General features: G+C 26.8%; 2 protein-coding genes across 4 annotated transcripts; one reads left to right on the top strand and one right to left on the bottom strand.

The window, feature by feature from the left end:
* The first annotated feature begins 478 nt into the window (after positions 1-478).
* Positions 479-10133, top strand: LOC107449750 (uncharacterized). Its single transcript, XM_043045479.2, has 4 exons — positions 479-694; positions 3288-3582; positions 4633-5087; positions 9856-10133. The coding sequence occupies exons 1-4, from the start codon at positions 615-617 to the stop codon at positions 10034-10036; spliced, it is 1011 nt and encodes a 336-aa protein (XP_042901413.1). The 5' UTR covers positions 479-614; the 3' UTR covers positions 10037-10133.
* LOC107453976 (cytoplasmic dynein 2 intermediate chain 2) lies at positions 9766-24006 on the bottom strand. Of its 3 annotated transcripts, XM_071184149.1 has the most exons (13): positions 23585-24006; positions 23415-23499; positions 23118-23205; positions 20161-20379; positions 19170-19221; positions 18104-18286; positions 16207-16343; positions 16000-16073; positions 14887-14960; positions 14702-14806; positions 14054-14211; positions 12829-13037; positions 9766-10267 (listed from the first exon to the last, which is right to left on the bottom strand). In XM_071184149.1, exons 2-13 carry the CDS (start codon positions 23420-23422, stop codon positions 10141-10143), a joined length of 1434 nt encoding a protein of 477 aa, XP_071040250.1. In that variant the 5' UTR covers positions 23423-23499; positions 23585-24006; the 3' UTR covers positions 9766-10140. The 3 variants fall into 3 exon arrangements, with proteins under 3 accessions (XP_071040250.1, XP_071040249.1, XP_071040252.1); XM_071184148.1 differs by lacking the exon at positions 23118-23205 and having other exon boundaries at positions 23585-24003; XM_071184151.1 differs by lacking the exons at positions 23118-23205; positions 23415-23499; positions 23585-24006 and adding an exon at positions 21846-22298.
* Positions 24007-25641: the final 1635 nt, after the last annotated feature.

Below are 25641 nucleotides of genomic sequence, written 5' to 3'. Positions count from 1 at the left end.
TCTAAAGAAAAGTATCACGGAAATTTTAGAAAATATTTTTATTAAGTAAAAAGGAAAAATATTAAGAAAAGGGAAAATATCGTAGTACATTCCTATATAACTGAAAAGAGGAAGAGAGGGAAGGGAGAAGGGCTAAAGGCATGAAACCGGTCTCTCCCCAGATGGCGTATTCGAGTGTTGCGATCGCGAATACCTATTAACCTTCTCTTTAACGGCACTCGGAGGTGAGGCAACTGCATTCGATGAGAATGCTCCTTAAGACCATTCTGCTTGTGATTTCTTCTGCATACGAAAAATAAGCACAAATCAGACTCAAGTCACTGACAAATCACAATTCACTATGCGATTTTTTTCACTTAATGAAAATGGCCATTTATAAAAAACACTGCATCCGATTCTTGCAACACCAGTAAGAATGTTCAATAAAATTTAATATACAAGCTATAAGCAAATTTATTTAACACGCCGAAAATGTTAAACTTACTCATACCGCTAATGAGCGAAATAAAAATAGCTGTCTGTAATTTAAGAACTTTCAGTTCCAAAACTTTTATTTATTTACCTTTTATTCTTAGATCTTCTCATTTTTATTTTAAACAACTAATTTTTACGAAATGAATTTTCAATGCAGTTGGAAAGTCTCGGATGACAGACCAATATCAGATGCGATATTTTACAGTCGAGAAACTGATGAGTAATTAATTATTTATTTGAGCAAAAAATTATTTAATCCATGACCGAATATATATGCATTAGTTCTAAAGAAATTTTAATTTGTTTAGTTAAATAAATTGAACTTAAGTTTTGTTTTCATTTTATAAATTTAATGTTAAGAAATTAGTAATCTAGAATTATTGTGGTAAAAAGACACATTTTAAGCTTAAATTGTTTCTTATTTCTAATTATTAAGAATATTATTAGTTTCAATTTAGTATTTATATTATTAATTTCAACATTTCATGCAATTCTCGATTTTAAGAACTGATTCTGTAATTTTTATGAATCACAAGAACATGATAGTATGATAAAAAAAAAAGCATAAAGGAGTTGCTTAAGTCTCTAACTAGAGTAGTTTTTAATAACTATACATTTAATAAAAAGTATATTTCTGTTACGTTTAATGTCATTGAAACGGATTTTAATTACTTTCTCATTTTTTTAGGTAACAGTTAATTCTGCATTTCTGAAGTTCTGCATTTTAGTTTTAAGTAATTTAGAGAAAATTTTATGTTCATCATGATGCATTTGTCTCTGTTAATATTTAAATAGAAACCGAATTTGTTATACTCAAGAATAACAGATGAAGTTGGAAAATGGGATCTAGATAATTTTCTGTGAAATTGTTCTTTATTTCATGAAAAAGTTTATGCAAAATTCCTTTTGTACATGACCCTGCATATGAAATCATTTGTTTGTGTTTACAAATTTCATACTAATCCTTTTTTTCTATTATTTTATCTGCATATTATTTATTTGCAATGAAAGCCAAGAGAACTTTAAATGAAGAGTTATCTAGCTTCATTTAAAATGCTTAATTTTTTTAAAAAAAATTTTAAGTAACACTAGTGATGCAGCCCAAAATTTTTCCTAGGTCATGTTTTGATATTGATCATTTCAGAGTTCTTCCTAGGAATAAAAAAAAGGCAGGCCACTTCCTGTCAGAAAAAGACAATTTAGAGTTTTAAAAGGACGCTCATTTAATGCCATCAAAATTTATAATATTTTGTAATAACTGAATTTGATCCTCAATAATTTTTAAATTACCCTCTTAAAATATATTATGTGTATAAATAATTCTCTCTCATTATCAAACTAAGAGAAAAATTTCTAGTTTATAAACATGTGTGAAGGCATGCTCTCAGATAATCTCTGTGCATCATTTTTTTTTTTTAAAAAACTAACCTAAAAAAAAATTATCAACATAAATACCTGGTTGCCGAAATAACAAAGTTAATACGCAGAACTCTCTTCGTAATGCCAAATGTGTCGGCAACCCCAAAGCAATTAGACAAAGTTGCAAACATAGGATATTTAAATATTGTATGCAAAAACTTTGTTGTTTAAATTTAATTGAAATTTTATAAAATGATGCTTCAAAAAAATAGAATAAATTCCTATGCTGTAAAAGTAAGTAGTCAAGTTAAAAAACAAATTTTAACTTTTTGTTCCATATGTTCTATTAATTCAGTGTTATAACTTTGATATGAAACAAGTTTAGGGGCAATTTTAAAAAAAAGGTGGGTATTGTTTAAATTTAAGTAGCTCTACTCAAGATGGGAAGGTACAAACATATTAAACACAATACAGAAATCAGAAAAAAATATATAAAAAAATAATTAGGTAATCAAGCAGATGATGATAATGTAATAAAATTTTTTCATTTCGTTGGACAAAATAAATCTACAGATGCTGACATATGTGTAAACATTTTCATGAGATTTGGGAAAGCCTCATTAGAATTTTTGATCCATAGTTGGCTATCATCAAAAAATTGTTGCATTCCCTAAACTTTGTTATTCTTTCTTATTAGCGCAACTGCAGCAAGTAAACAATTCTCGATGGCTCATGTACATTTCTTCAGGCTACATCACTTTTTTATATTAAAACCTTTTATATAAATGTAACAAGCAGAACATTAGGTGTAACCCGGTGCAAACGATGACAACATTCAAGTTAACAAGCTGTTGTTTTTTGTCATTACAGAAATATTAAGATTTGTCTAAATATGGAGGTTAAAATATTGTGTGATGGCTACTCCTTTCAAGAGGATGCTATACCACGGGAGAATTGAAAACATCAGCTTTTCGAAACTTTTCATCACAAGTTCACTTTTACTTCCATTACTAATTTTAAAGAAGAAAAAAAAGTGAGTTCAGGCAAACTAAGAGTTAAGCCATGAAGTTTCAATTGCTGGAGAAAAAAAATTTAAAAATCAAAATGCAAACAAATTATTGGAAGAGAACTTCTCCATTGCATAATCCTAAGTTATCTTCTCATAATTTATTTTCATTTTGATGTTTGTTTGTTTTTATTTTGACTTTATTTCAGTACTTGAAACTTCATGGCTTATTCTAAGTTTGTCTGAGCTCACTTTTTCTACTCTTTAAGTTAGTTATTAATGTGAAAGAAAATTTGTGACGAAAAATTTCTCCTGAGGTATGGCGCCCTATTAAGACGTCATGGTGCCTGAACAATTTAATCTTATATTATGGACTTTTTCAAAAAATGTCTGTACAATTTATATTTACATGCTAATATGTTTTTAAAGAAATGTTTTAACTTTTCAGTTCAGACTTGGAAGATGAAATCAATGTGGAGAACTGTGTTTTTCTAAAAGCACCGGATAAATGTGAAGGATTGTACCCAACTGTTCCAGCCTGTCAGCTACTCATTTCTTGTGAACCACCCAACCAAATCACTCGTATTTCTGCTATATGTGAAGCAAGGGTGCTGGAGATTTATGGTCATCATGGAGAATATTTGAAAACTGTATTCAACAGTCCTTTGGAAGAGACTGAAAATTTGTTTGTCTATCGTGGGGATGTAGTTTTAGATAAACCACTATCCGTTTGTTCTGTTAAGGTAATATTGTATTAATCATTACGTGTATGTTTGTTAATGTTATTTGTGCAACATGGGTGTCATAACTACCATTGGTTCTATAATATTTAAAAGTGTTTTTTTTTTCTCTGGCAATCTTCTATGAATAAATACCACACTCTAGAGCAGTCTTTTAACTAAATATAGACAGTAATTTTCAACTAAGAAAACTAATTTAAATCCCTTTAAGGTGGCATTCTACATTTTTATAATTTATTTTTTGTTTTTCATTTTTTAAACACGAATTTTACATAGGTGAGAAAAGTTATTCATGACAAGCTTTCAAGTGAAGCGGGATATTGCAAAACATTTCCTAAAAGCTTTAGACAAATGATTAAATTCATTATTATGAGTTATTTACTGTGTGATTTCATTGTACATCACTAAAGTGTACCTTTTTTTTCTATTATATAAATATACAGAAATGAAGGTTATATATCATAGATAAATACACAAAAATAAAATCATACTCAAATAAAATCTATATTAAAAATTTATACCAATTTTAATTCATTATGTAAATATTTTTTTCCTTAACCATTTCTTTTTAGTCTAAAATAATTGCAAATTTTTAAGAGTACTGCTTAAATTATGAATTTTTTTTAAACTTAGTTCAATAAGATATGTTTTTTTTTTTTTTTTTTTTACTTACAGTGGAAAGTTATTTCTAAGAAAAAAACTGAATTTGACATTTCTAATTGAAACTAATTCAAAAAATCAATCAAGTTTTGGAAAAATATTTTATTTAAAAAGTGACAGCCCCATCATAATTTATGAAAATAGTGAAGTTGAATCGTAAATTGTCTTGTTGAGCATTCAGTTATGTCTGCCTTCAATAATTTTTATAGCAAATTTTGTTGCAAATAAATGCTAAATTAGTTGCATCATTGACTAAAACGAAAAAAAAGGGGAATGCCTGAGTAATTTCTATCAGAGTTATCATACTTTACCATTTGTAATGCTGTTAATTTTTTAATTTTTCTAGACTGTATTGTGACATATTAAGTAATATTGTTTGTTTGTTTTATTTAGTTTGTAAATCTAGAATCGCAAAATGAAATGTGGTTATTTGGAGTCAAAATACATACTGACAAGATGTCTCACAGCCCTCTAAATCAAGCATCTTCATTACCTTTCTCATCTCTCTCACAGAGATTTGCAGAAATGGGTGACACATTAGGTGACAAAGAAGCCTTAAAAAGATTTGCGGATAATTTTCTTAAAATGGGACTTGCCTCATCCTTACCACAAGGAGCAGCTATTACATCTGTTCTTAATAATCTGCCAACATATGTACTTAATCCAGGACTTGAAATGGCAAACAACAATGAAGTGCAAAATGCTAATATTATAAACTCAGAAGGGAAAGTGCACATACTTGAGAAAGAGTCTACTCAAGCATCTCTTACCACAAATGAACTAAATAAAACTGAAGAACTAAAAACATTTGCATCTTCTGCTACATCACCTGTGATGATGACACAAACGTAAGTTTCTACAATTTAATTCGTTCTTTGCATTTAACTACCTATTGAGCAATTAATAGCTTAAATAACATATATGTGTGTTTGTTTTTTTAAAATTGTGTTGAATATACTTTATTTACGTTTTTCTATGTCTAATTTCATTTTTTGTTACTTCATTCTGTGAAAATGTATCTGTAGAATTTACAATTTAGAATACATGTTGCTTAAATATGCACTAGTGCATTTCGATATATGATTTATTAATACTTTTCCATTATGCCGGCCCAGGCGATAAATGATGCAATAATGATGCAACCTATTCCTAACTGAATATCGCCGCTGGTAACCTTTTGTCTCCACATTTTCAAAGTAAGTCGCGGCCATTTTTTTATTTATCGGTCACGTTTTTTTCTTAATATGAAAAATTAACGCAGAAAACAATGAGAATTTGGGATTTGCCCAAAACAGAGGAAGAGAAAGGCGTTTTGGATAAAGTCGCAACTTGTGATAAGAATCATGAAATGAAATTGTATATCGGATATGAAATTCAAAGATGCTGCAACCTTTCAACTTGTCGCTGTAAAAGAAGTATCCGTAAAGGCACATGGTTTCAGTCATCAAAAAAGAGCTTTTTGTGTGGTTTATTTATTGTTGCAACGAAGAATTAGCTTCAGCTAAATGGTGTGAAAAGCAGTTGGAAGTCAGTCACGGAACAGTTGTAGACTGGAATAACTTCATGCTTGAGGTTTGTGTGAATTCTTTTCTTAAACGTAAGCAACGGAAAACAGGAGGACCTGGCATGATCGTCAAAGTGGACGAAAGTTTGGTTACGAAACGAAAAAACAATGTGGGATGGATTCTACCACAACAATGGATCTTCGGTAGAGTTTGCAGGAAAACGCACCTTGTGGAGGTACCAAACCGATCCTCCAACACTTTCAAGGCAATTAAGGCAAAAGAAACTTTTATATGTTCCAATTCGTGGAAATCATACCGCACTAGTAAGCTGGAAGATGAAAGTTTCGAACATTTTAAAGTTAACCATAAGTACAACTTTGTCGATCCGGAAACGGGAACGCACACGCAAAAAATAGAGAGACTGAGGGGCAAAGCGAAATGGAGAAACACAGAGGAATGGCACACCATCATCTCGAAGCCCCATTTGAAAAAATTTTAAGCGATATTAACATGTTTATGCCTCTGAAGTATAAATAAAATTTTTAACATTTTATTAACTGTTTTTTTATGTGTATGCTGTGTGTTGTAGCCAATAATATCTGCTTTGTGTGATTTGTTCCGGCGACTATGTGCCGTCACCAAAAAGTCTGCTTGGCGAGATTTGCTTATAATGGAAAAATACCGATTTATTTTGATTCTTGGGAGTTATATTGTATAATTGATTTCTCTTTTAAGGATTAGAGAGCCCACAACACTTTATTTCTTAATTCATATTGCAATTAAACTTGTTTTAAAAGTCTTCCTGTTTAACCCACTGGCAGTTTAGCAAAAGGGCAAGATTCGGAGGATATTTCTCCCCGATACACTATATCCCTATCTAATAACATAAAAAAAAAACAGTTTTGCTATGCGGTGAAGACTGCAGGTTAAAATATGACTTTTTACATGCAGAATCGTCAGTGGGTTAAGTAATTTATATTCTTGTTACCATTTTGTATCCTATTTCTACACTACAAAACTAACTCTTTTAAGAAATGTTTTCTTTACTTTTTCTTGGTAAAAAGATTTTCTAAGACGGCAAGTTTTTCTTTCTACCCGAAAAACTACCAGAAAACTATATAATTGTTGATAGTAGTGTGGTGACTCTTTTAGTTGTTACACCTGTTTTAGAAAAATGTGTCATGAGAAATGGTTGAGAGAATGAGTCATCAAAACAATAATAGACGATATAGACAATGTAGATATAGATAAAACAATGAGTCATCAAAACAGTGATAGGGAAACGAGATACTGTAATAGTTTTGTTTAACAAGAAACAAGTTTTCTATAAGTATACGTTTTCTGCTATCTGGCACCTCTAATTTCAATAAATGTGACTCAATATTTATATTGTAACCTAAACAAGAACTTCTGTATATCAGTCTAATAACATACATTTATGATTACATTTATTAAAAGAATAATAATAATTTTAATATATCTGCTTGAAAAATTTTACTGTTTATGAAGTTTTTCCTTTTTCCTCATAGAAAATGTCTTAAGCAGTTTTTAATGTACAAACATTTTCAAAACACAAAAACAAATATTAAGTTGAACTAAATGCTTCAGCACAAACGCTGGAACGCACAGAATATATCACTAGTGCTTATTTATATCTCAAGCACAACAAAGATTTTATTTCTCACACTGCATCACAACCGCTTTCTTAATACAGATATAAACATTATTCTAATAGTAAAATAAAAATGTTTCACTTCCTCTTTCTCGAGAAACTTCTATTCCTTTATCCCCCCTTTGCTTGATTTTCTTTTAATATCAATGGTGTTCTCCAAATAAATAAAAAAGAATAAGAAAATAAAAGAAATAATAGAGGCTGAATTGAAAGTGAAATCTAAATTTATTAAATTAAAACATTTAAGATAAAATAATTTATGTTACTCAATAATGTTACTTTAAACCTCAATAATAACTTATTTTTAGACTTGTTTAAAGCATATAGTAGCAATTTTAAAAATTAATGCCTAATTCATAAAAATTTAATGAATGAACATTTATTTTCGTTTTAACTTTTATAAAAATAAAATGTATATATGAATTTAAACCTTACTTGATCTTCAACTAAAAATAAAAATTAATATTAATAGAAAAGTGCTTTGAAATAATTATTATTCTATATCAAGGTAGAGAATTTCTGATCGCTACCAGGCTACTAAAAAACTTGAATGGTTTAAATAAAATATTTTCAATGTAAATTTAATATATATCAAAAATATAAATTTTGAAAAACTTAATTTTTTTATTAGGGAGGAAATTTCCAGTTAAACTTATTAAAAATGTAACTTTTGTAAACTTAATAATTCTTGTTAACTTAAACCTCAATAGTATAAAATTTCCTAGATCTGTGTAAAACAACTCGTATCTACATTCATATGAGCATGACGTCCTTACAAAATGTGTTTCCCCTTTTGTAGTCTCGTCTCATAGAGCCCCCCCCCCCCCAANCCCCCCCCCCCAAATTGAAAATAAAAATAATTTTTTTAATAGTTTACAAAAGAAATAAAATATTTTAAAAATTATTTAAGGGGGCATATACACCTAGATAGGTCAGAAAAATCGATTTTTTTTCCATCTAACTATGTTCTTCGCTGTTTCAAGAATCATAATCCAAAAGATTAAAACAAAATTCGTCATAGTTTCATTGTAAACATTAATAATGATAAATAATATATTGAAAATAAAATATTTTAAAAATGATTTAAGGGGGCATATACGCCTAGGTAGGTCGGAAAAATCGATTTTTTTTCCATCTAATTATGTTCTTCACTGTTTCAAGAATCATAATCCAAGATTAAAATGAAATTTGTCATAGTTTTATTGTAAAGATTAATAATGTTGACATTAATAATAACGACGTCTCAAAACTTGGCTTTTAGAGCAACTCAAAATCAAGAACTATTAAATGGAATTGCATTATTAAACATTCATCAAGAAATTGGTTTGGATGTTGAAAAAATCATTGACAGATTTGCCAAAGTTTCTAAAAACCGCATTACATTTATTATTTAAAGATTTTGAATACTTGAATTATTTATGTATTTTTCTATTGTTCATTATGAAAAAAATAAATGAGAAGCCTCTTTTTTTCTAAAAACCTCTTTTTTTTTTAAATATTTAAAAATGTTTTTATTAAAAAAAAATTTCCTGGGGGGGGGGATCTGAGTCTATGAACCCCAGCCCCAAGGAAAAATTTCTGGATTCATCCCTGACTCTTTCTTATATTCCAGCAGAACATGAGAATGAGTTGGCTGCTTGCCTAAAATGCATGGCACAATGCAAAGATTTTTGGAAAATTTAAAGTGTTAATCTTTATTCTTGCTTTTAAATAAATCGTTTTGTTAGCTGCTTAAACATATCTCTTTGGTTTATTTGTTTGATCTTGATATCTTATTTGTTAATTACCATTGTATAATTATTTTTAAAAAGCCCCTTTACTACAAAAACTGGTGATCAGTAATTACCCCAGAAGTGATCAGGAATTACCCTAGAAATGATCAAGAGAAGGGGTAATTCCTGATCACTAAAAATTTAAATTCTCTTAAATTCTAATTTGATTTTCAAACAAAAGAAGGTAGCACATAGCATCAAACTTCCTGTAAATATTAAAATGTTATCTTGAATAGTTTTTTCACAAAATAGTTGTTTGTAATTTTTGATCAGGAATTACCCCAGGTGACCCTATATTCAATAAGTTAGTTATTATTTTTAATTATTATTTTTAAAAACTTAAATCTATTTTTTAAATCCATTTTTGTTTTATTCTTTTCAACAAAAATTTCATAAAATATTCTCTAAAAAAGGCTGATACATATATGAAATGATTTTATATATTTTTTTTTAATTATATAAATTATATTTTTTAACTCATAACCATCAAAATAAATTTTAAAAGCACAATACTTTGTTATTTCCTTTTTACAGGATCTAGGTTCCTATAAGGGTATGTAAAATAAATAAAGAAGCATTGAATTAAAATAGCTTTATTCAATTTATTTTAATGAAACAGTACAAAAAATTTTCTTTGGAAATTAAATATTTTTCTAATATATTTCAGACAAAATACTGCCACACAAACAGAAGAAAATTACATGAACATGGAAGAAAACTTAAAAACTTACATAAATGAGCAAATACAAGGTATAAGCAAAAGATTTCAAGAATTGGAAGTTAAGTTATTATGTAAATTAGATGAAATTGAATCATTTGTGAAACCTCATGGTATACAAAGTAATTGACAAAATGTATATTTATTTGGATTGTTAATGTACTTGCCTGTTAAACCATTGTTAAATTTTATTTATTCTTAAGAAATAAAAAGCTTTCAAATTAAAATATATATTTATTCAATAGTTTTTGAAAGTGCTTGTAACTGTGTAACTTCACTTGACTCTGCAACTAATGCAGCTCCTGATATTTCCCAAACTTGCACAGTCCCATTAGAGCAGCAAGTAGCTAATAAACCTGGGCTAAAAATGAATTAAAAATTTTTACACAGAGTAACGAAATAACATTAGATTTTAAGTAATTAGTTAATTTATTAGATTTAAAAAAACATTGTATGTGCAATAACAAACAATGTTTTAAAAATTCCTCTCTCATTAGAATAAAATTAAAGTTACTTTTTTTAATGAAAAACAGCCTTGATTTAAATACAGTCAAACCCCGCTATAGTGAACCGTCTGCGGACTCAGTAATGTGTCCACTATAACCGATGGTTCACTATATCCAAATTTTTTGAAGAATATTTTTTGCATAAGACAGTTGAATGATTGAAAATTGGCTTTGCAATTTTGCATAAGTTATTTAAAAAATTATTAACTAATTAACAGATAATAAAGCAAAAATTGATGGAAAAAGTAATTACGTNGCGATATCAAACATCGATTTTCGTATTTATACTCGATTTGAAAACTACTCATTGCAATTCATATTCACGTGACCATGTCAAGTGCGTATGATCGATGCTGCTGAAAAAAAGTTAATTCAAGTATGAGTGGTTAATTAAAAAAGTCAGTGACCAAAATTGTTACTAAGAATCTATCAGAAGGTATTGAGGTGAAAGTTGGCAACTGTTTCAATTTAAAATGGTTGACTGGTACTAAATTTAAAATGATAATCAAGCCGCAACATCAAATAATTGGTTAATTTTCTTAAATAGAAAAGTGGTCGAAATTTCAAAATTGTATTTAAGAACAATTTAAATTTCACTGTCTAAATGCTTCTGCCACTTTAAATATTAAATAAAAGTCTCCCGGCAGAGTTGTTTTTAAATATCTAATTGATATTATATAGAACATTCCCTCCTACCCCGTCTTCTGCCCGAATCTTTGCTTATTCAGACTTTGTATACCTAGCTTAAAATAAGCCTTAATGCAAAATTCAAACCTTACGTTTTTATGCATCATGAATTTTATTCTCGACTTGATGCCAATCACCCTTGTTTTTTTTAATATTTTTTTTTATATATATATACTTAGATCACTTTCCGAAATCAAGAGAGAGCAATGGAAGTCTTATTTTTCAGTACTGCTATTATCGACTAACATTTATCGTCAAAACATTTTAGTTTAAAATGTTAAATTTTAGTCTATCTTTAACTAAAATTTAAGTCCTTGAGAATTTTATAATAAGTCTTAAAAAGTCCTTGAAAAGTACTTGAATTTTATTTTTATAGTAGAGCATGAACCCTGTTTCAAGTTCTAAGCTGTTCACTATAAGCGTTAAAAAACACATTATTTAAATAGGAATACAGACGGGACCGCTAAAAAAAGTTTACTACATCCGAGTGTTCACTATATCCCAGGTTCACTATAGCGGGGTTCGACTGTGGTTTAGAATTTTTCACATTAAGTAAATATAAAATTGGATAAAAAGTGTTGTTCAAAGGAAATTATTTTTGTAATTTAAAATTCTTGTTTTTGAATAACAATTTGGCACAATTGAATCTTAGCTTTTATTGGATGAGGTTAAATAATCAGTTACACAATTATTTCTCTCAAAATATAGCTGCAATTTTTATAACATTAAGTCCATGGGGTAAAAAGATGAGCTCATAAAAAAATGTGTTATGAAATTTTAAAATTTTCATAATCTCTATTATTTGTAACGAAACAATCATTGAAATTATTACATTTTGAGTGGGGTCAGATGGGGTGAAATGGGTATATGTTAAACATCTATTTTCTTCTCTTAAGTTGTTGATAATTTATTTAATATTTTTAGAGACATTTACTGGGATTCCGGCAAGCATTTTTATTTCAGTTTTAGAAACTGATAAAAAAAATTTCAAACTGGTTTGCTTACAAACTAATTTTAGATTCACAGTAATTTTAGAACTATACCCACTTTACCCCACTCTGAGTTAAATTGGGTATATCAAAGCATGTCCTGTTGAATCCATTACTGTCAGATAACAATCAAACAAAATAGATAAGTTATGCCTCATATTAAATTTATATCAATACAATGTATATAAAATGCATCAAAATTTTCAGTAAAATAAATTTAATGGTTTGATTTTAGAGTCTTCTGGTCTTCTTTAAAGAAAGCTTGATTTTATACCCACTTTACCCTACCTGACCTTATAATTTGTAGTTGTGACCCTATAATTTGTATGAATGTAAAACTTTTACAATCCTTCATTTCTAAAATTTTCAGTTATAATTTTTCAAAATTTGCTAACTAGACATAATTTTTAAGACAGCAGTGCATTTTTTTTACATAATTATATACTTTTTAGCTGTGGCAATGCAAAAACAAGCAAGCTAAAAGTCTATGTAACTGTTTAAAAATACTGTTCCTACTTTAGTCAAAACAACAACGAAAGTCAAACTTTTAAAATGATAGTTAATGAATGGCTTCACTAAACCGATCTAACTGAATAAACATTCAAACTTTTGTTGCAATGTATATTAAAAATTTTAAAAACTTACCTTTGAATGTTTTTAAAATGTAATATTGTTACTGCATTAAACTGGATATACATTTTATCTATACACAATATCTTTAAAAAATAAAAAAAGCTTACTTTTCCTTATTATTCCCTAAAGATATTCCTGAATCATTACTTAATGTTAGTAAGCATGATTCAGTAGGGGATCGCTCATTCGAAACCAAGTCCCAAATATGAAGTTGACCGTTGTTGCAAATACAATATATTACTAAAGGCCTGACAGTTGACCATTGAGCCCCATTTATTCCACCAGAGGGCTGTTGCAAGATTAACAATGGCTTAGGCTGAAAGTAACATTTAAACACTTTATTGCTAGAGCAGAATTTTATGGACAATACAAATACTAAGAGTACTTTACTGTTAGTATATACTAACAGTAACTTATTTCAAAAATGACTAAAAGTAAAATCACTGCATTTTTATTTGTAAAGAAATAATGTATACGCTGTCAAACTCATTTGTTTCCACTCCTGATTTAACAAAATCATGGTTCAATGAGTAAATTTTTGAATCAATTATTTTTTTTTAATATTAAAAAGCCTAAAAATCTTTGTTGTGACAAGAATAACTTATAACTTTAAGATTTGAATTAGTTATGATAGAAATTTCTAAAAACTATTTTATTTAAGATATCAGAAGAAATTATTTCACTTTGGGTGGAAACTTTATTCCCTTAAAAAAATGTTTTAAAACTCATAAGGATTAATAAATATTCCAATGAGAAACTTCCTCACAAAAAAAAAACAAATATTTAGTTCCTAGTCCACAAAACGGGACTAAAACAGAAATTATAACTAATTTAAAGCTAATTTACTTAAATTCAATACATTTTTTACTTCAAACCTTTATCTATTCAGCTCTTTGTGTGCAATATACATAAAAAGAAACAACTTTTGGAGAATACAATGATATAATTTTGCATATTTGCAGTTTTAAGACAGCAATTTTCATTAGCCCTGGAGAAATTCAAAGCATCAATTTTAGTAATTTTTTAGTAGTTTGAAATGCCATTTGTATAATGTTAAGAGTTGTTTAGAGCAATCGTTTTACCATACATGCAATTATAATTAGAATTTAAGTTTATTTTTGATTCACTGTAAATAATTTATGAATGATCATAATTGTTTTACTCATAATTTTTATCAAGATTGATTAATAATCTTATCTCAATTGAAACTTTTATTCTTGTAACAAAAATACATTTTCTTGAGACCAAGTCTGCTATAATTTAACAAAAATGACAATAGGAGGATTTAAAATAAATTTAAAACAATTTTTAAAAATTCATAAATAATATCACCTGCAACAGACTGTATATTCTAAGTTCTCCATCACTTCCTGCACTCAAAAAAATATTTCTTGAATATGGAGAAAATTGTACTGTAGTAACTTGACCTTTATGTCTCTCAAATCCCATATTTATGGGATTTTTCAAGGATACAGAACTTGCACCAGAATCTAAAAATAAATCACCAAATAATTTTTCAATGTTAAGTCACTAACATGTCAAAAAAATTTATAATCAAAAAACTTGGTTATATCTATATTTTCATCATAATATTGTATTTTTTGTATAAGAGCATTAACAATTATCACTAATTTCTTTACATTTAAGTTATAAGGTAAAACACTTGTATTCTTTCCCCAGAAATAATATTGCCTAATAGAACTGTTTTATCCGTGTAGCAACTTTACATACTGATTGGTTTCAAAATGCAAGTAAGTAAATAGTAAAAAAAATAATCTTTCTAACATAATCTTAAAATTTTATAAGTTAAAATGCAGAAGTTGTTCAATTTTATTGACTGTTATGGGAATTAATACAAAACATTAAGAAACAAAACTAACTTTTCTAGAACTTTCATAGTGATCTTCAAATGAATTAGTGAATTATCATTTTTTTAATATTAGATTAAGAATACTTTAATCTATCATAAAGAATACTTACATAAAGTAGGTACTTTTGATTCAAATGAACACTGAAATATGCCTCCACCTTCAATTCCAATAATAAAAATAGAACTATCTTCAACATTAATTGACAAAGAAGTTACTGAAAAAAATATTACATACATACAAATAAATCTTTTTTAATTAACTGATTAAAGAAATTAAAATATTTTTTTTACTTACTTCCAACTTCTGCATTGCTTAGGCGAGCCTTAATCTGGAAATTTCTCGGCAATTGCTTTGCTAAAATAATAAAGCTGTAACAAATATTCAATTCAATTTGCAACAATTAAATGTAATATATTGCACTACTACATACATAAAGATGCATCCTAATTATAAGGTTAAATTTTTATTAATTTTTTTCAATACTATGTTATCCATATCGGATATTCAAAATATGATTTACCTAATGACTATATCTATGTGCAATACGACAAAATATGCTATGTCTAGCTTGATATTTACAATAAAACTTTGATAACTTAGAACAATATTAAATATTAGAAGTCGAAAATACATTAAGTTCCCACTACTCAAAAATTTATTGTGTATATATAAAAGGTATGTTATAGGTACAATAGGTATTTTATTTAAATGAAATCTTTTTAAAAGATCAATACAATTTTTTAGTTCCAATATCTTTAAAGAAATTTTATTTTCCCTGGATCATATTTTGCGACAAATTAAGTTCCTAAATTTAAAAATAAAGAAAAGAGAAAACATTAAAACACTTCATGTTCTACAGATAGTCTTACATAAGTGGTTTTTGAAAAAAAATATATGTTTCCANACATTGCAAACGGTGAAAAATGGATGGAAAGAACCTTTTCGTCCAGAGCGACCGAGGCGAAGCAAGAAATTCTGCATTCCAGTCCGCAATGTTTAGTGTTTGACAAAATTAATTTTCACCAAATTAATAAGTGTTTTTCACAAAAACAAAACCCTGGTAAAAATTCCTGAATTGACCCCTGATTATATATTTGCATTAAATAAATTAGGTAATATTTTTAAAGAAATGTGATATGAATTAGAATTAATATACAGACAATATTTTTTTTTTTTAGTTTACAATCAAATTCTTAAAATCTGCACTTTAATAGATTGATTAAGTGAATTCAGAGATTTAAAATTTTGTTAACCTAATATATATTTCAAAAAAATAATTTTCTCAATCCTTTTTATCTTGCATTGTTATACAAAAAACTAGCTTCAATGACATATTCATCGGGTATTAATAAACATTATTATGGAATATTAATTTTATGCATTATTTTTATAAACAAATTTACACACCCATCATATGGCTGCAAAGTGCCATTTTCAAACTTCCAAAGTAATATTTTTCCATCTAAACTACAACTTACAAACTGAAAATAAAATAAATAACAACATTGAATAAAATTATAAATACATTTTTATCATTTAATGCAATATTAATTATGTATCTTTGTATCTACTAATGAAATACATACACTACAAATATGCACAAGTAATATTTACCTCATATCTATTATGCTTCCCATAAGGAGGAATCCAGTGAATCCCTGTGATAGGCTCGCGATGATTGCTAGTGGTTGTTTCTGTTGAGCTTAATAAAGGATCATCTTCTTTAGAAATATCCCACAATAATAAAGATCCTAAAGATTTTTTAATTAGAAAATTAGTCATTTTTGAAAAATTCTATAATTTTTTTTATTTTTAATCATCTTATAATGTATGAAAGGCATTGCAAAACACTCATTTTTAATCAGGAGTCTGTCCAGGGTAAATTTACTACCGTTTAGCAGTACCTTCACAAATTCAACTTTAGGAAAAATGGTAATTTCACAAATAAAAAATTGAGCAAACTATTGCAAATTTCTTCTAATAAATAAAATTATTCTTTTTTCTAACTATTTCTTTAAAATTAGAAATATTTTGCAGAGAAGCAAAAAAATAGCCAAATTAATAAATTAATATCGTTAAATGTTTAGTTAAAATGAATTTAAATAGTTAAATTAATGAAGAAAAAAACATTTTGATGAATTTTCTTACTATTTATGCAAGTTTGTTTGAAAAACTTAAAATTACCCAATTGAATAATATTCAAATTTAAGATCATTCCATAACTAGCATTTTCAATATTACTGTGTTCACATCACTGAAAAAAAGACAAGTATTAATAATGTGTATACAAAGTTTCATCTTTGTTTTTGACTATTAAAGAAATTGTTTATTATCAAATTGCCATGAAGTTATATCATTAGATCATAATATTAAAAAAAATCTTATACATAAAAAATATTTCATTCCTTTAATAGGCAAATTCCTTAATATTCACAGTTATTTTTCCAATCATTGTAGTTTTTCTTTGCAACGAATCTCATACCATTAAATGGAATGCATCAATAAGTTTTAAATAAATTTTATTTAAGCATATTTTAAAGAGACTTGAATTTTTAATTGTTTTAGACACATTTTTAAAAAAAAATAATTTGCATCAATTTTATACTACAAGAACAATTGAACTTAACCAACAAATAAAAATAAATCATACCACTATTTGAAATACACAATTCTCTGCTTCCAACAAACATGCAATATACAAAAAATTTTAAAGATTGAACAAAAGTGATTTTATCACTATTTGAATTTAATGAATTACGTATTTCAGAACATATCTAAACATATTTGAACAACAAACTACATAATGGAGTAAAATTACTTTTATGAAATAAAAAATTTCTACTTCATAATAAATGTTGATAACAAAATATCAAAATTTATTTTCCTTATAATAAATATGTATTATTAATAGATTTATTAAAATTCTTTGTTCACAAAAATAACCAAATGCTATGAGAAAAGATATATTAATTGAAAATTTTAACTAATGTATTCGTTTAATGTAAAATTTTAGCAATAAATCACGAAATACATTTGTAAACATTCAAAATTTGGTAGGATTTTATATCTAATAGTCAAAAAATTGAAACAATAATATTATAAAAAGTAAGAGATACAGTTGTGTACTCTATACAGAATTATTAATTATATTTTGATAAAAAAAATAATTAAAAGAAACTAATTGAATAAGCATTTTTGATCACACACTTAAATTACTAAAATATTTATGAACAATTTTTTTAAAGCATACAAGTATACCACATAATCACAGTAAAAATAAGGAATTCCACAGGTGCATTGCTAAATTTTCTGCTTTCCAATCCTTAAAACAAAAATAGTCCTCAAAAGGTGGGAGAAATGAAAAATAGAGTTAAGGTGATATTCTTTTTAGAACCATATTTTAAAGCAGGTACCGATTTTCAGAACTCGCTGAATACCTTATTGACTGCTAGCAGACAGTTTTGCACTGCCTGTTCAAAGGTCCCTTTCATTTGTGAATAATAATACAAACCATTTAACTTCCCAGCAACTATAATAGCAGGCAATTCAGGATGAAAATTAATACAAGTTATGCAGCAATCTGTCTCCAGAGACATGTTTGGTTTCTTAGGATCAAAGTCTTTACGATTTAAACTCCAAATATTCACACATGAATCATGTTCACACCAGCTCATGTGATTTGAATAACTATATGTAACTACTGTTAAAGGTAAACAACACCAATCTTAACTATACAATGCTTTGAAACTAGACATAAACTGCTTTGAAATTTAAAACAAGGAAAAAAAACTAATACTAAAGTGAAAAATAGATCAGAAGCATTAAGAGGTATATTAAGACAACAGGTTTGTAAAATTAATTTTACAAACCTATGAAATTTAAGCAATTATAACTTTTTAATTTAAAATCCAAAATTAGTTCATAAATGTGACATTCACACTAATATGTAAGCAAATCTGATTTTTTTAATCACATTTTCAATAAATAAAATTATTATTATTTCATGGCTAAATACGTTTATTTATTATTTCATACCAAAAACTGAAAATATAATTATAAAATGTATCTAAAATTTTAAAGTGAAACTCTTAGAAACTCTTTACATGCTTTTCTATGCTGATATCTAATTATTGATGCATTTTATTGTTATCAAATATACATAATTTAACACTGTTTTGAAGCATAATTATTGTTTAAAATATAAGAATTTTTAATTAAATATAAAAGTATTAGATTTATACTGAATTGAAAATACACTTATACTACATTTTAAATAAATATAGTAATTTTTTATTTCATGCTCAATGATAAAAATATTACTTTATCTCGTTAAAATTATGAATACATAACTTCATGCTATGATTCTACTTTTGGTTTTACAAATATAATCCTAATTATTTACAGAGTCAATTTATTATGTTTCACAGTGAAAAAATAAGTTTTAAAAAGTGCAATAAAATGTGATTTTGGGATTTTCCATTTTACTAGAATGAAAAAAAAAAGGATTTTAATAAGAAAGAAACACATAGAAGAATTATAACTTATTTAAAATAAAAACATCTGTTTCAAAGGATATGAAGCAGCAAGAGCAGTTCCAACAGAATTCCATGAAATGTTACTGCAGCAAAACTATGGAAAAGTTAGGAAAGTATTAATAGTAAATGTGAAAAGAAATGAATTAAAAATAGGTATACATTTACATAACATTTTGAAAAATGCCCTATACTAAAACACATTCATCTGCATATAATACTACTTATTCGTTTTCCACAGAATTTCTTTTTATTATGTTAAGCTATGCAGATAAATAAAATATGACTGAAAAAATTGTTAATGTAAATAAACAGAGACATTCAGATAACACATTGGCCAGAAAAATTACATTATTTTGGTAGTTAACTACATTCTTTTTTTTTATGTAGTAACTACAAACTACTTTAAAAATGTAGTCACTACTTCTTTACTTTTGGAAGATAAACTTCAAAGAAGAACTTGATTCGCACCCATGTTCAAAACGATTTTAAAGAAGAAGAAAAATGACTTATTTAAACATGATGAATCACTAAAAAATATTTATTCATGTTTACCTGAGCCAGTTTTGTTTTCTAAACCATTTTTTAGGAATTTTAACCTTGAACTTTTCATGCCTTTCTCAAAAACAAATACTTTATTTAAAAAATACTAGAAAATTATCTAATATTTGCAATTTTGTATATAATGCTCCTTTATTTTCTCTAAGAAATAAAATACATTGACAATTACAAGCAAAATATTTCCCTTTCCATTGAAACAACCTCAGTAAAAAGTAACATTCAAAGTAACACTTTGTGATAAAGTGAGGACAAAACTATTAAAAAATGTGACATCATTTATGGGCAGTTCTTCACCTCAGAGTAAATTTAAAAAAAGAAACAATTCTTAAAATGAAGTTATTATGAGTGCAAGTGTTATTTCACTTCCAAGAAAGATTTGTTCCAAATTTTAAAATCTTCCAAAGTAATTTACACCAAATTATAAATAATACACACATTAAAAAAAAATTAACAAGTAATTTTATGACTTTTTTACCTCCGTTTCAGAAGAGGGATACTTTAAAAGCATATGTAAACAGGATATTGTAGTATCAGTTGTGTCAGATGATAATTTGTAACGATAAAATGCTTTACTTTTGATATTTTTTTCTAGCACAGAACAGACAAGAGGAGCAACTTTCCTGAGGAATTTCACCATTGAATCTGTTTCATATCCAGCATATGCAATAGTGACATCTTTTATATCAGTTTGAACCTATATATTTCAGGATATGAAAAAATATAAATGGAAAATGTCAAATATTTCCCTTAAAATATAGAACAAACGTAAACAACTAAAAAATGTAAATAAAATACATAAGAAATTAACAATATTTAGGTAATTAAAACAATAAGTAAAAATAAGTCTGCTCATTTGAAATAAATGAAAAAATAGCAATTACTAGAACTTATATTTACAGGCATTAATTTTTTTCTCGGATCTGCAATTTTCTCTTTTTTTTCATATTCTAATATTTTAGTTTTTTTTCCCCAACTATGCTAGAAAATAAAAATACTGCTGAAAATTTTCTCTTCTGCACTTCTTAAAATATGTAAAAACTAATCAAAGAGAACTCTAAATCCACAAATCAATGCAGATAGTGTTTTTGAGAATTTGAATTTTTTAATATGGCTTATTAGGAAAATTCACTTATTACATTTTGCAAAGTTATAAGTTTTGTAAATGAAATTGCAGTTTCTATGATCAATTTTACTATTCAATTTTCTACGGTAAATTTGCTAATCTTTTTTTTATTTCTATCAATAGTTTTGCTAAGTAAAAATTTAATGTTATTTATGTTAATAACACTTTATTATTCCAAGATGATTTGAACATATTTCGAATGTTATAGTTTTTACTTTTTGATCTGCTGGTGATATGATGTATAAACTGAGTTGTAAAAAGTTTATTAAAAAAACTTGCTGTAAATAGTTATTAAATAGCATTAAACTTAATATTTTTACTTTCACTATGCAGCAATTCAACAAACATAGTGTTAGTTAAAAAATTTAATATGCATTAAATAGTCTTCTAAAAATTTTTTCAAACAGATTCCTTTAAGTTAATTTTTCTTCTTTTTTGAAATATCATCATGCCTGTAAACGACGCATTAAAGCAAATTATAGAAAATTTCAATGGAAATCATTTATAATTTAAAAAAATAGCACAAAATATAACTTGCAGTCTTGATAAAAATTTACAATATATTTAAAAAAAAAAGTAATTTTTTATAATTTATTGGACAAATAGTATATAATTATCATGTATGAAACATATATATTTCCCATATTTTAATAACTTAAAATCACATTAATAGAATTATATCTAAGTTTTATATTACTATAATTTAAAGGTTAAATAAGGAGAAAAATAAGACGCCATATTATTTTTTAGCAATTGTGTTTTCAAGCAACACCTTGGCAAATAAAATGGCATTGAAAACATATTGCAATAAAACATAATCAAAACATTCATAAATATAATAACATAACATAAAAGTTTATCAAAAATATATATTTACAAAAAAATTAGTAAAAGATAACAAAATTATTTCAAAATAGATATGCAAATTGCAATAAATGAAACATTGCTGGCTTGGTGATCATCCATGGGGCACTGCAAAATATAGACTGTTCAAATAAAAAGTTTTCAAATAAAAAATACATAATTTCATAGTCTACCTTAATTCTAACAATTTAGTTTTAAGGTGTAGAATTTAAGGTCCCTTGGTTTGGCGATAATTTTTGTTCAATTTTAATTAAAAAAAATTTTGGTTACTTGAAATTATTTGTTCTCTTTGCTTTCAATGACATCACCTTTGAGTTACCGCAACTTTTGTTCACTGTTATTTTATTGGTTCTTGGTTCACTTTCATATATATTGGTTTATTTTAAAACTAAATATAAGATGAAATATTATTTAAATTAGTTAAAAGTATTTAAATATGTATGAGAATCAAAAAAATTAGTTATAGTTTGCAATAGAGGGGTTTTCTCATTCTAGGTGGCTTTTTGATGCCAAGGCTGCACCAAAAAGTAATAGATTTTTATTCTCCTTTTTATGTTTTTTTTTAAAAAAACAACTGATATACATTAAAACATTTTATATTCGTAATGAATATTTAAAATATTTAATATGGAATTTAATTTAACATCCACATAAAATAATTTAAAAAAATTATAATTTTGTTTTTCAAAACAACGAAAATAGCTCTTATCTGTGAATTTCATAAAAATTTCTTTTCATCATCATCAGAGGAGTCTAGTATGTACATATCTTTTATATATTGCATAAAGTCCTAAACAGGAACAAAATTGAAAAATTCTGCGGATGACTAGCGAATATTTTGTTTGCGAAATTCTCACTTTATCTGGTTCCACGTGCCTTCAATTCTATTAGTATGGGTACCAGTCTTGGGGTGAACAAAATTCAAGGAATGATTCACAAATTGATGCAGAAAACCATCTTTCAGACGATCATAGGATTTCCAGCAATCTAAGATGATATTTTCCCCAAACAATATTTTCCAGGTAATAACTTCCAACAAAATCTCTTTTGTATGATCTTCTATAATCTCAAAAAAACTTTACCACTCGCTTTTTCAATCCCACCTGTCCAATCCAATTCTGCAGAAATTACACCAATCAACCATGGTTTCTTTTTCTTCATTTCATATTAATCTCATTCATAAGAATATTTGTACCAGCTTCATACAGCCACAAATACGAAAGCAATAAAATTTCGATCAGATTAATTTCATATTCTTCAAACGCAAGCACCATTCCTTAGAGACCACTTATAACGAAGAGTACCTTTCTCACAACAAACTTATTTGTAGCCACCCATTTGTTCTTTCTGTTCAACCAAATGCATATATTTCATACACACAGGACAAAAATAATGAGAACTAATCATACCTTCAAACATACACCAGTCACTAATAGCTTACTTACCTCTTTTTTCTCTGGTTCCAAAAAAAAATACATACTTATTTTTCCTGGCTGTAGAAATAAGATGCAAAGATAGTCAACAAGCGAGCATCTAATGGTGAAGGAATAATGAAGGTTAAAATTTGAAATTAAATTAATATGTAAGAAGATAAACTAAAAACCAATCGCATAACAATGAACAAAAACTGCAGTGATATCAAAGAATATCATGATAACCAGAAACGGAGTTTCGGCAAAATAGTACAACTAAAAATCTGTCACCAAACCAAGAGACTTATTATTCTACACTAGAACTCGTACTTCAGCATCTTGCTTTTTAGGAACTTGGCAAAAATTTTCAATGTTCTGAGGAGCAGCAGTCTGAGTATGACTAGATTTTGAAGAACTGCAATAAGTAAATTAGTTTTAGTTTACAATAAATTATTTAAATATATATATAGAAAATTATTAATAATTATCGAATAACTTACTTGTTCTTTGAAGAAATCATGTTAGTAAAATAAGTTATAAAAGAATAGATATGTGGAATCAGATTGTATGTATTTAAATTTCCTGAAACAGTTGCATTCCTTTAATATAAATTCAAAAAAAAAAACTAAAAATAGTTTCATTCAAAATTTAAATCTCTTTTTTAAAAGAGATTGACTAATTTAAGCTAAATTGTTGCAAGTAGCATAATGTGGAAAATTCATAACGTTATGTTGTATGTTATCATAATAATGGTTGCTATGGTTTCCATTTCCGAAAATGGAGATAATTCTCAACCCTTGGCAAAAATCACTTAATGCGCTTGTAGCTTAAATGTGTAAAAAAGTCGTTCCCATTGACTAGATATCCTCGATCGCAACGCTCGAATACGCCATCTGGAGTGAAGGTCGGTTCCATGTCTACCTACCTATCCATTCAGAGGCAATACGTTTTTGTGCCTGATTTCGTAACTTAAAACATCGTCTGCACTAACTTATTACCATATTTGAGGTCCCCCTTATAACCATTAAAATTGAACCCTAGTACTTTTAAATCCGATCATTAAATTAAAATTTATTCAGAGTATTTCCTTTTTTCCCCCTCACACATTGTACCGTGAACGTGTGCGTAATTCCTTTCTTAATATAATGAGAATTTGTTGATATAAACCTAAATATTTTATGTAAAAAATGCTCCTGTTTTGTCTCAATATATAATTTAAATTTTTCATCTGAATTTCAGCTGATTTTTTTAATATTTTTAAATTACTACGACGACTATCCGTTCTTTTGTAATTGTATTTTATAAAAAACCATTTTTAATTTATTTTATATGGTTATTTTAAAGAGAGTATATATTTCATAGATATTTTACTAGAAGTGGATTAGTTAAAGGTGTAAACAGTGAGTCAGTAAATAGCAGAGATTTTTTTTATTATCGAGCAATTGAAAAGCATTTTAGTGAGAGGTCGAATTAGAGAATCAGTTTATAAATGCATAAAAATTTTATAAACCTATAAATTTTGTTACAGTTGACTACAACAGTTTTTCTTTTTTTATAATTGTTTTTACCAAAATGCTGTTTATTGAATGAAAAATACCTTTAAAGTATTGTTTAAACATGAGAATGAGATAATATATCTACAATTGATCCTATAATGTTTATTCGTAAGAACAATTTAAAAAATATTTTTTCAAACTTATGGAATTGCAATCAGTAATTGTTATTTATTTTCCTTATAGGTTTTTTAAATCAACATTTAAGGTTGGTATAGATTTAATAATTTTCTGGCAAGGAAAAAAAAGCAATTTTATGTTGGAAATGGAGGAAAATTAGTTTTTTTTTATTATTCGGATTTCTTTTCGAAAATTGAGTTAAGGGTTTGGAACGTAAAAACGTCTTCCGCCAGCACTGCAGAAGTGTTAATAACTATTATATTGGCAATAATATTTTGTGGAACATGACGGATTTTGTTATGTATTCAGGACATATTGTGAAACCTTGGACAGTTTGAATTTTGCTGCTTTATTTTCTTAAAATTAAGAAAAGAAAACATGTCAAAGTTTCTTTTTATAACTATAGTTATAAAAGTAAACTTTTGTCAGAGTTAAGATAGATGTACAATCCTATTTCAAGGGATGATATATAAAAATTCGATTTTTCTCGGTTCCTAACTGTATTTTTAAACAATAATTATAAATAAATCTTCTTATATTGGTTTTTCAAACTTTTTATTCCTAGATTTTTTTTTTTTTAAATATTTACTGCTTTAAGTAAATATTAAGAATTTTTTTCATTATAGGAATTATGTTCCATTTAAAATTTCGAAAATATAGTTGGGATTGAAAAATCGTACAGAATCTAATACAAGTACAATCCTGATTGTCACTAAAAATATTTTTAATGAAAGAATAATATAAATAATAGTCTGGGTTGAAATTATTGATATGATCGCTTTATCCCACAGCCCCAGAAACATAAAAAGTTTTAACAGACTTAGTTATCTTTTAACTATAACCCGGAAGATAATGAGAAAATCAGATTCATCATAATGTACTTT

Source organism: Parasteatoda tepidariorum, chromosome 1 (assembly GCF_043381705.1).
Source record: "Parasteatoda tepidariorum isolate YZ-2023 chromosome 1, CAS_Ptep_4.0, whole genome shotgun sequence".
Taxonomy (NCBI): Eukaryota; Metazoa; Arthropoda; class Arachnida; order Araneae; family Theridiidae; genus Parasteatoda; species Parasteatoda tepidariorum.
This window is presented reverse-complemented; position numbering and strand designations above follow the sequence as displayed.

Bases quoted from the DNA above. Each gene is read 5' to 3' on its own strand.
- LOC107449750 (XM_043045479.2), top strand. From the start codon at position 615: ATGAATTTTCAATGCAGTTGGAAAGTCTCGGATGACAGACCAATATCA. The intron at 695-3,287 runs GTAATTAATTAT...TTAACTTTTCAG, and splicing joins TACAGTCGAGAAACTGATGA to TTCAGACTTGGAAGATGAAA. The intron at 3,583-4,632 runs GTAATATTGTAT...TGTTTTATTTAG, and splicing joins TATCCGTTTGTTCTGTTAAG to TTTGTAAATCTAGAATCGCA.
- LOC107453976 (XM_071184148.1), bottom strand. From the start codon at position 23,604: ATGATTTCTTCAAAGAACAA. The intron at 23,500-23,584 runs GTAAGTTATTCG...TACTTATTGCAG, and splicing joins ATGATTTCTTCAAAGAACAA to TTCTTCAAAATCTAGTCATA. The intron at 14,961-15,999 runs GTGTGTAAATTT...TATTTGTTACAG, and splicing joins ACTTTGCAGCCATATGATGG to CTTTATTATTTTAGCAAAGC.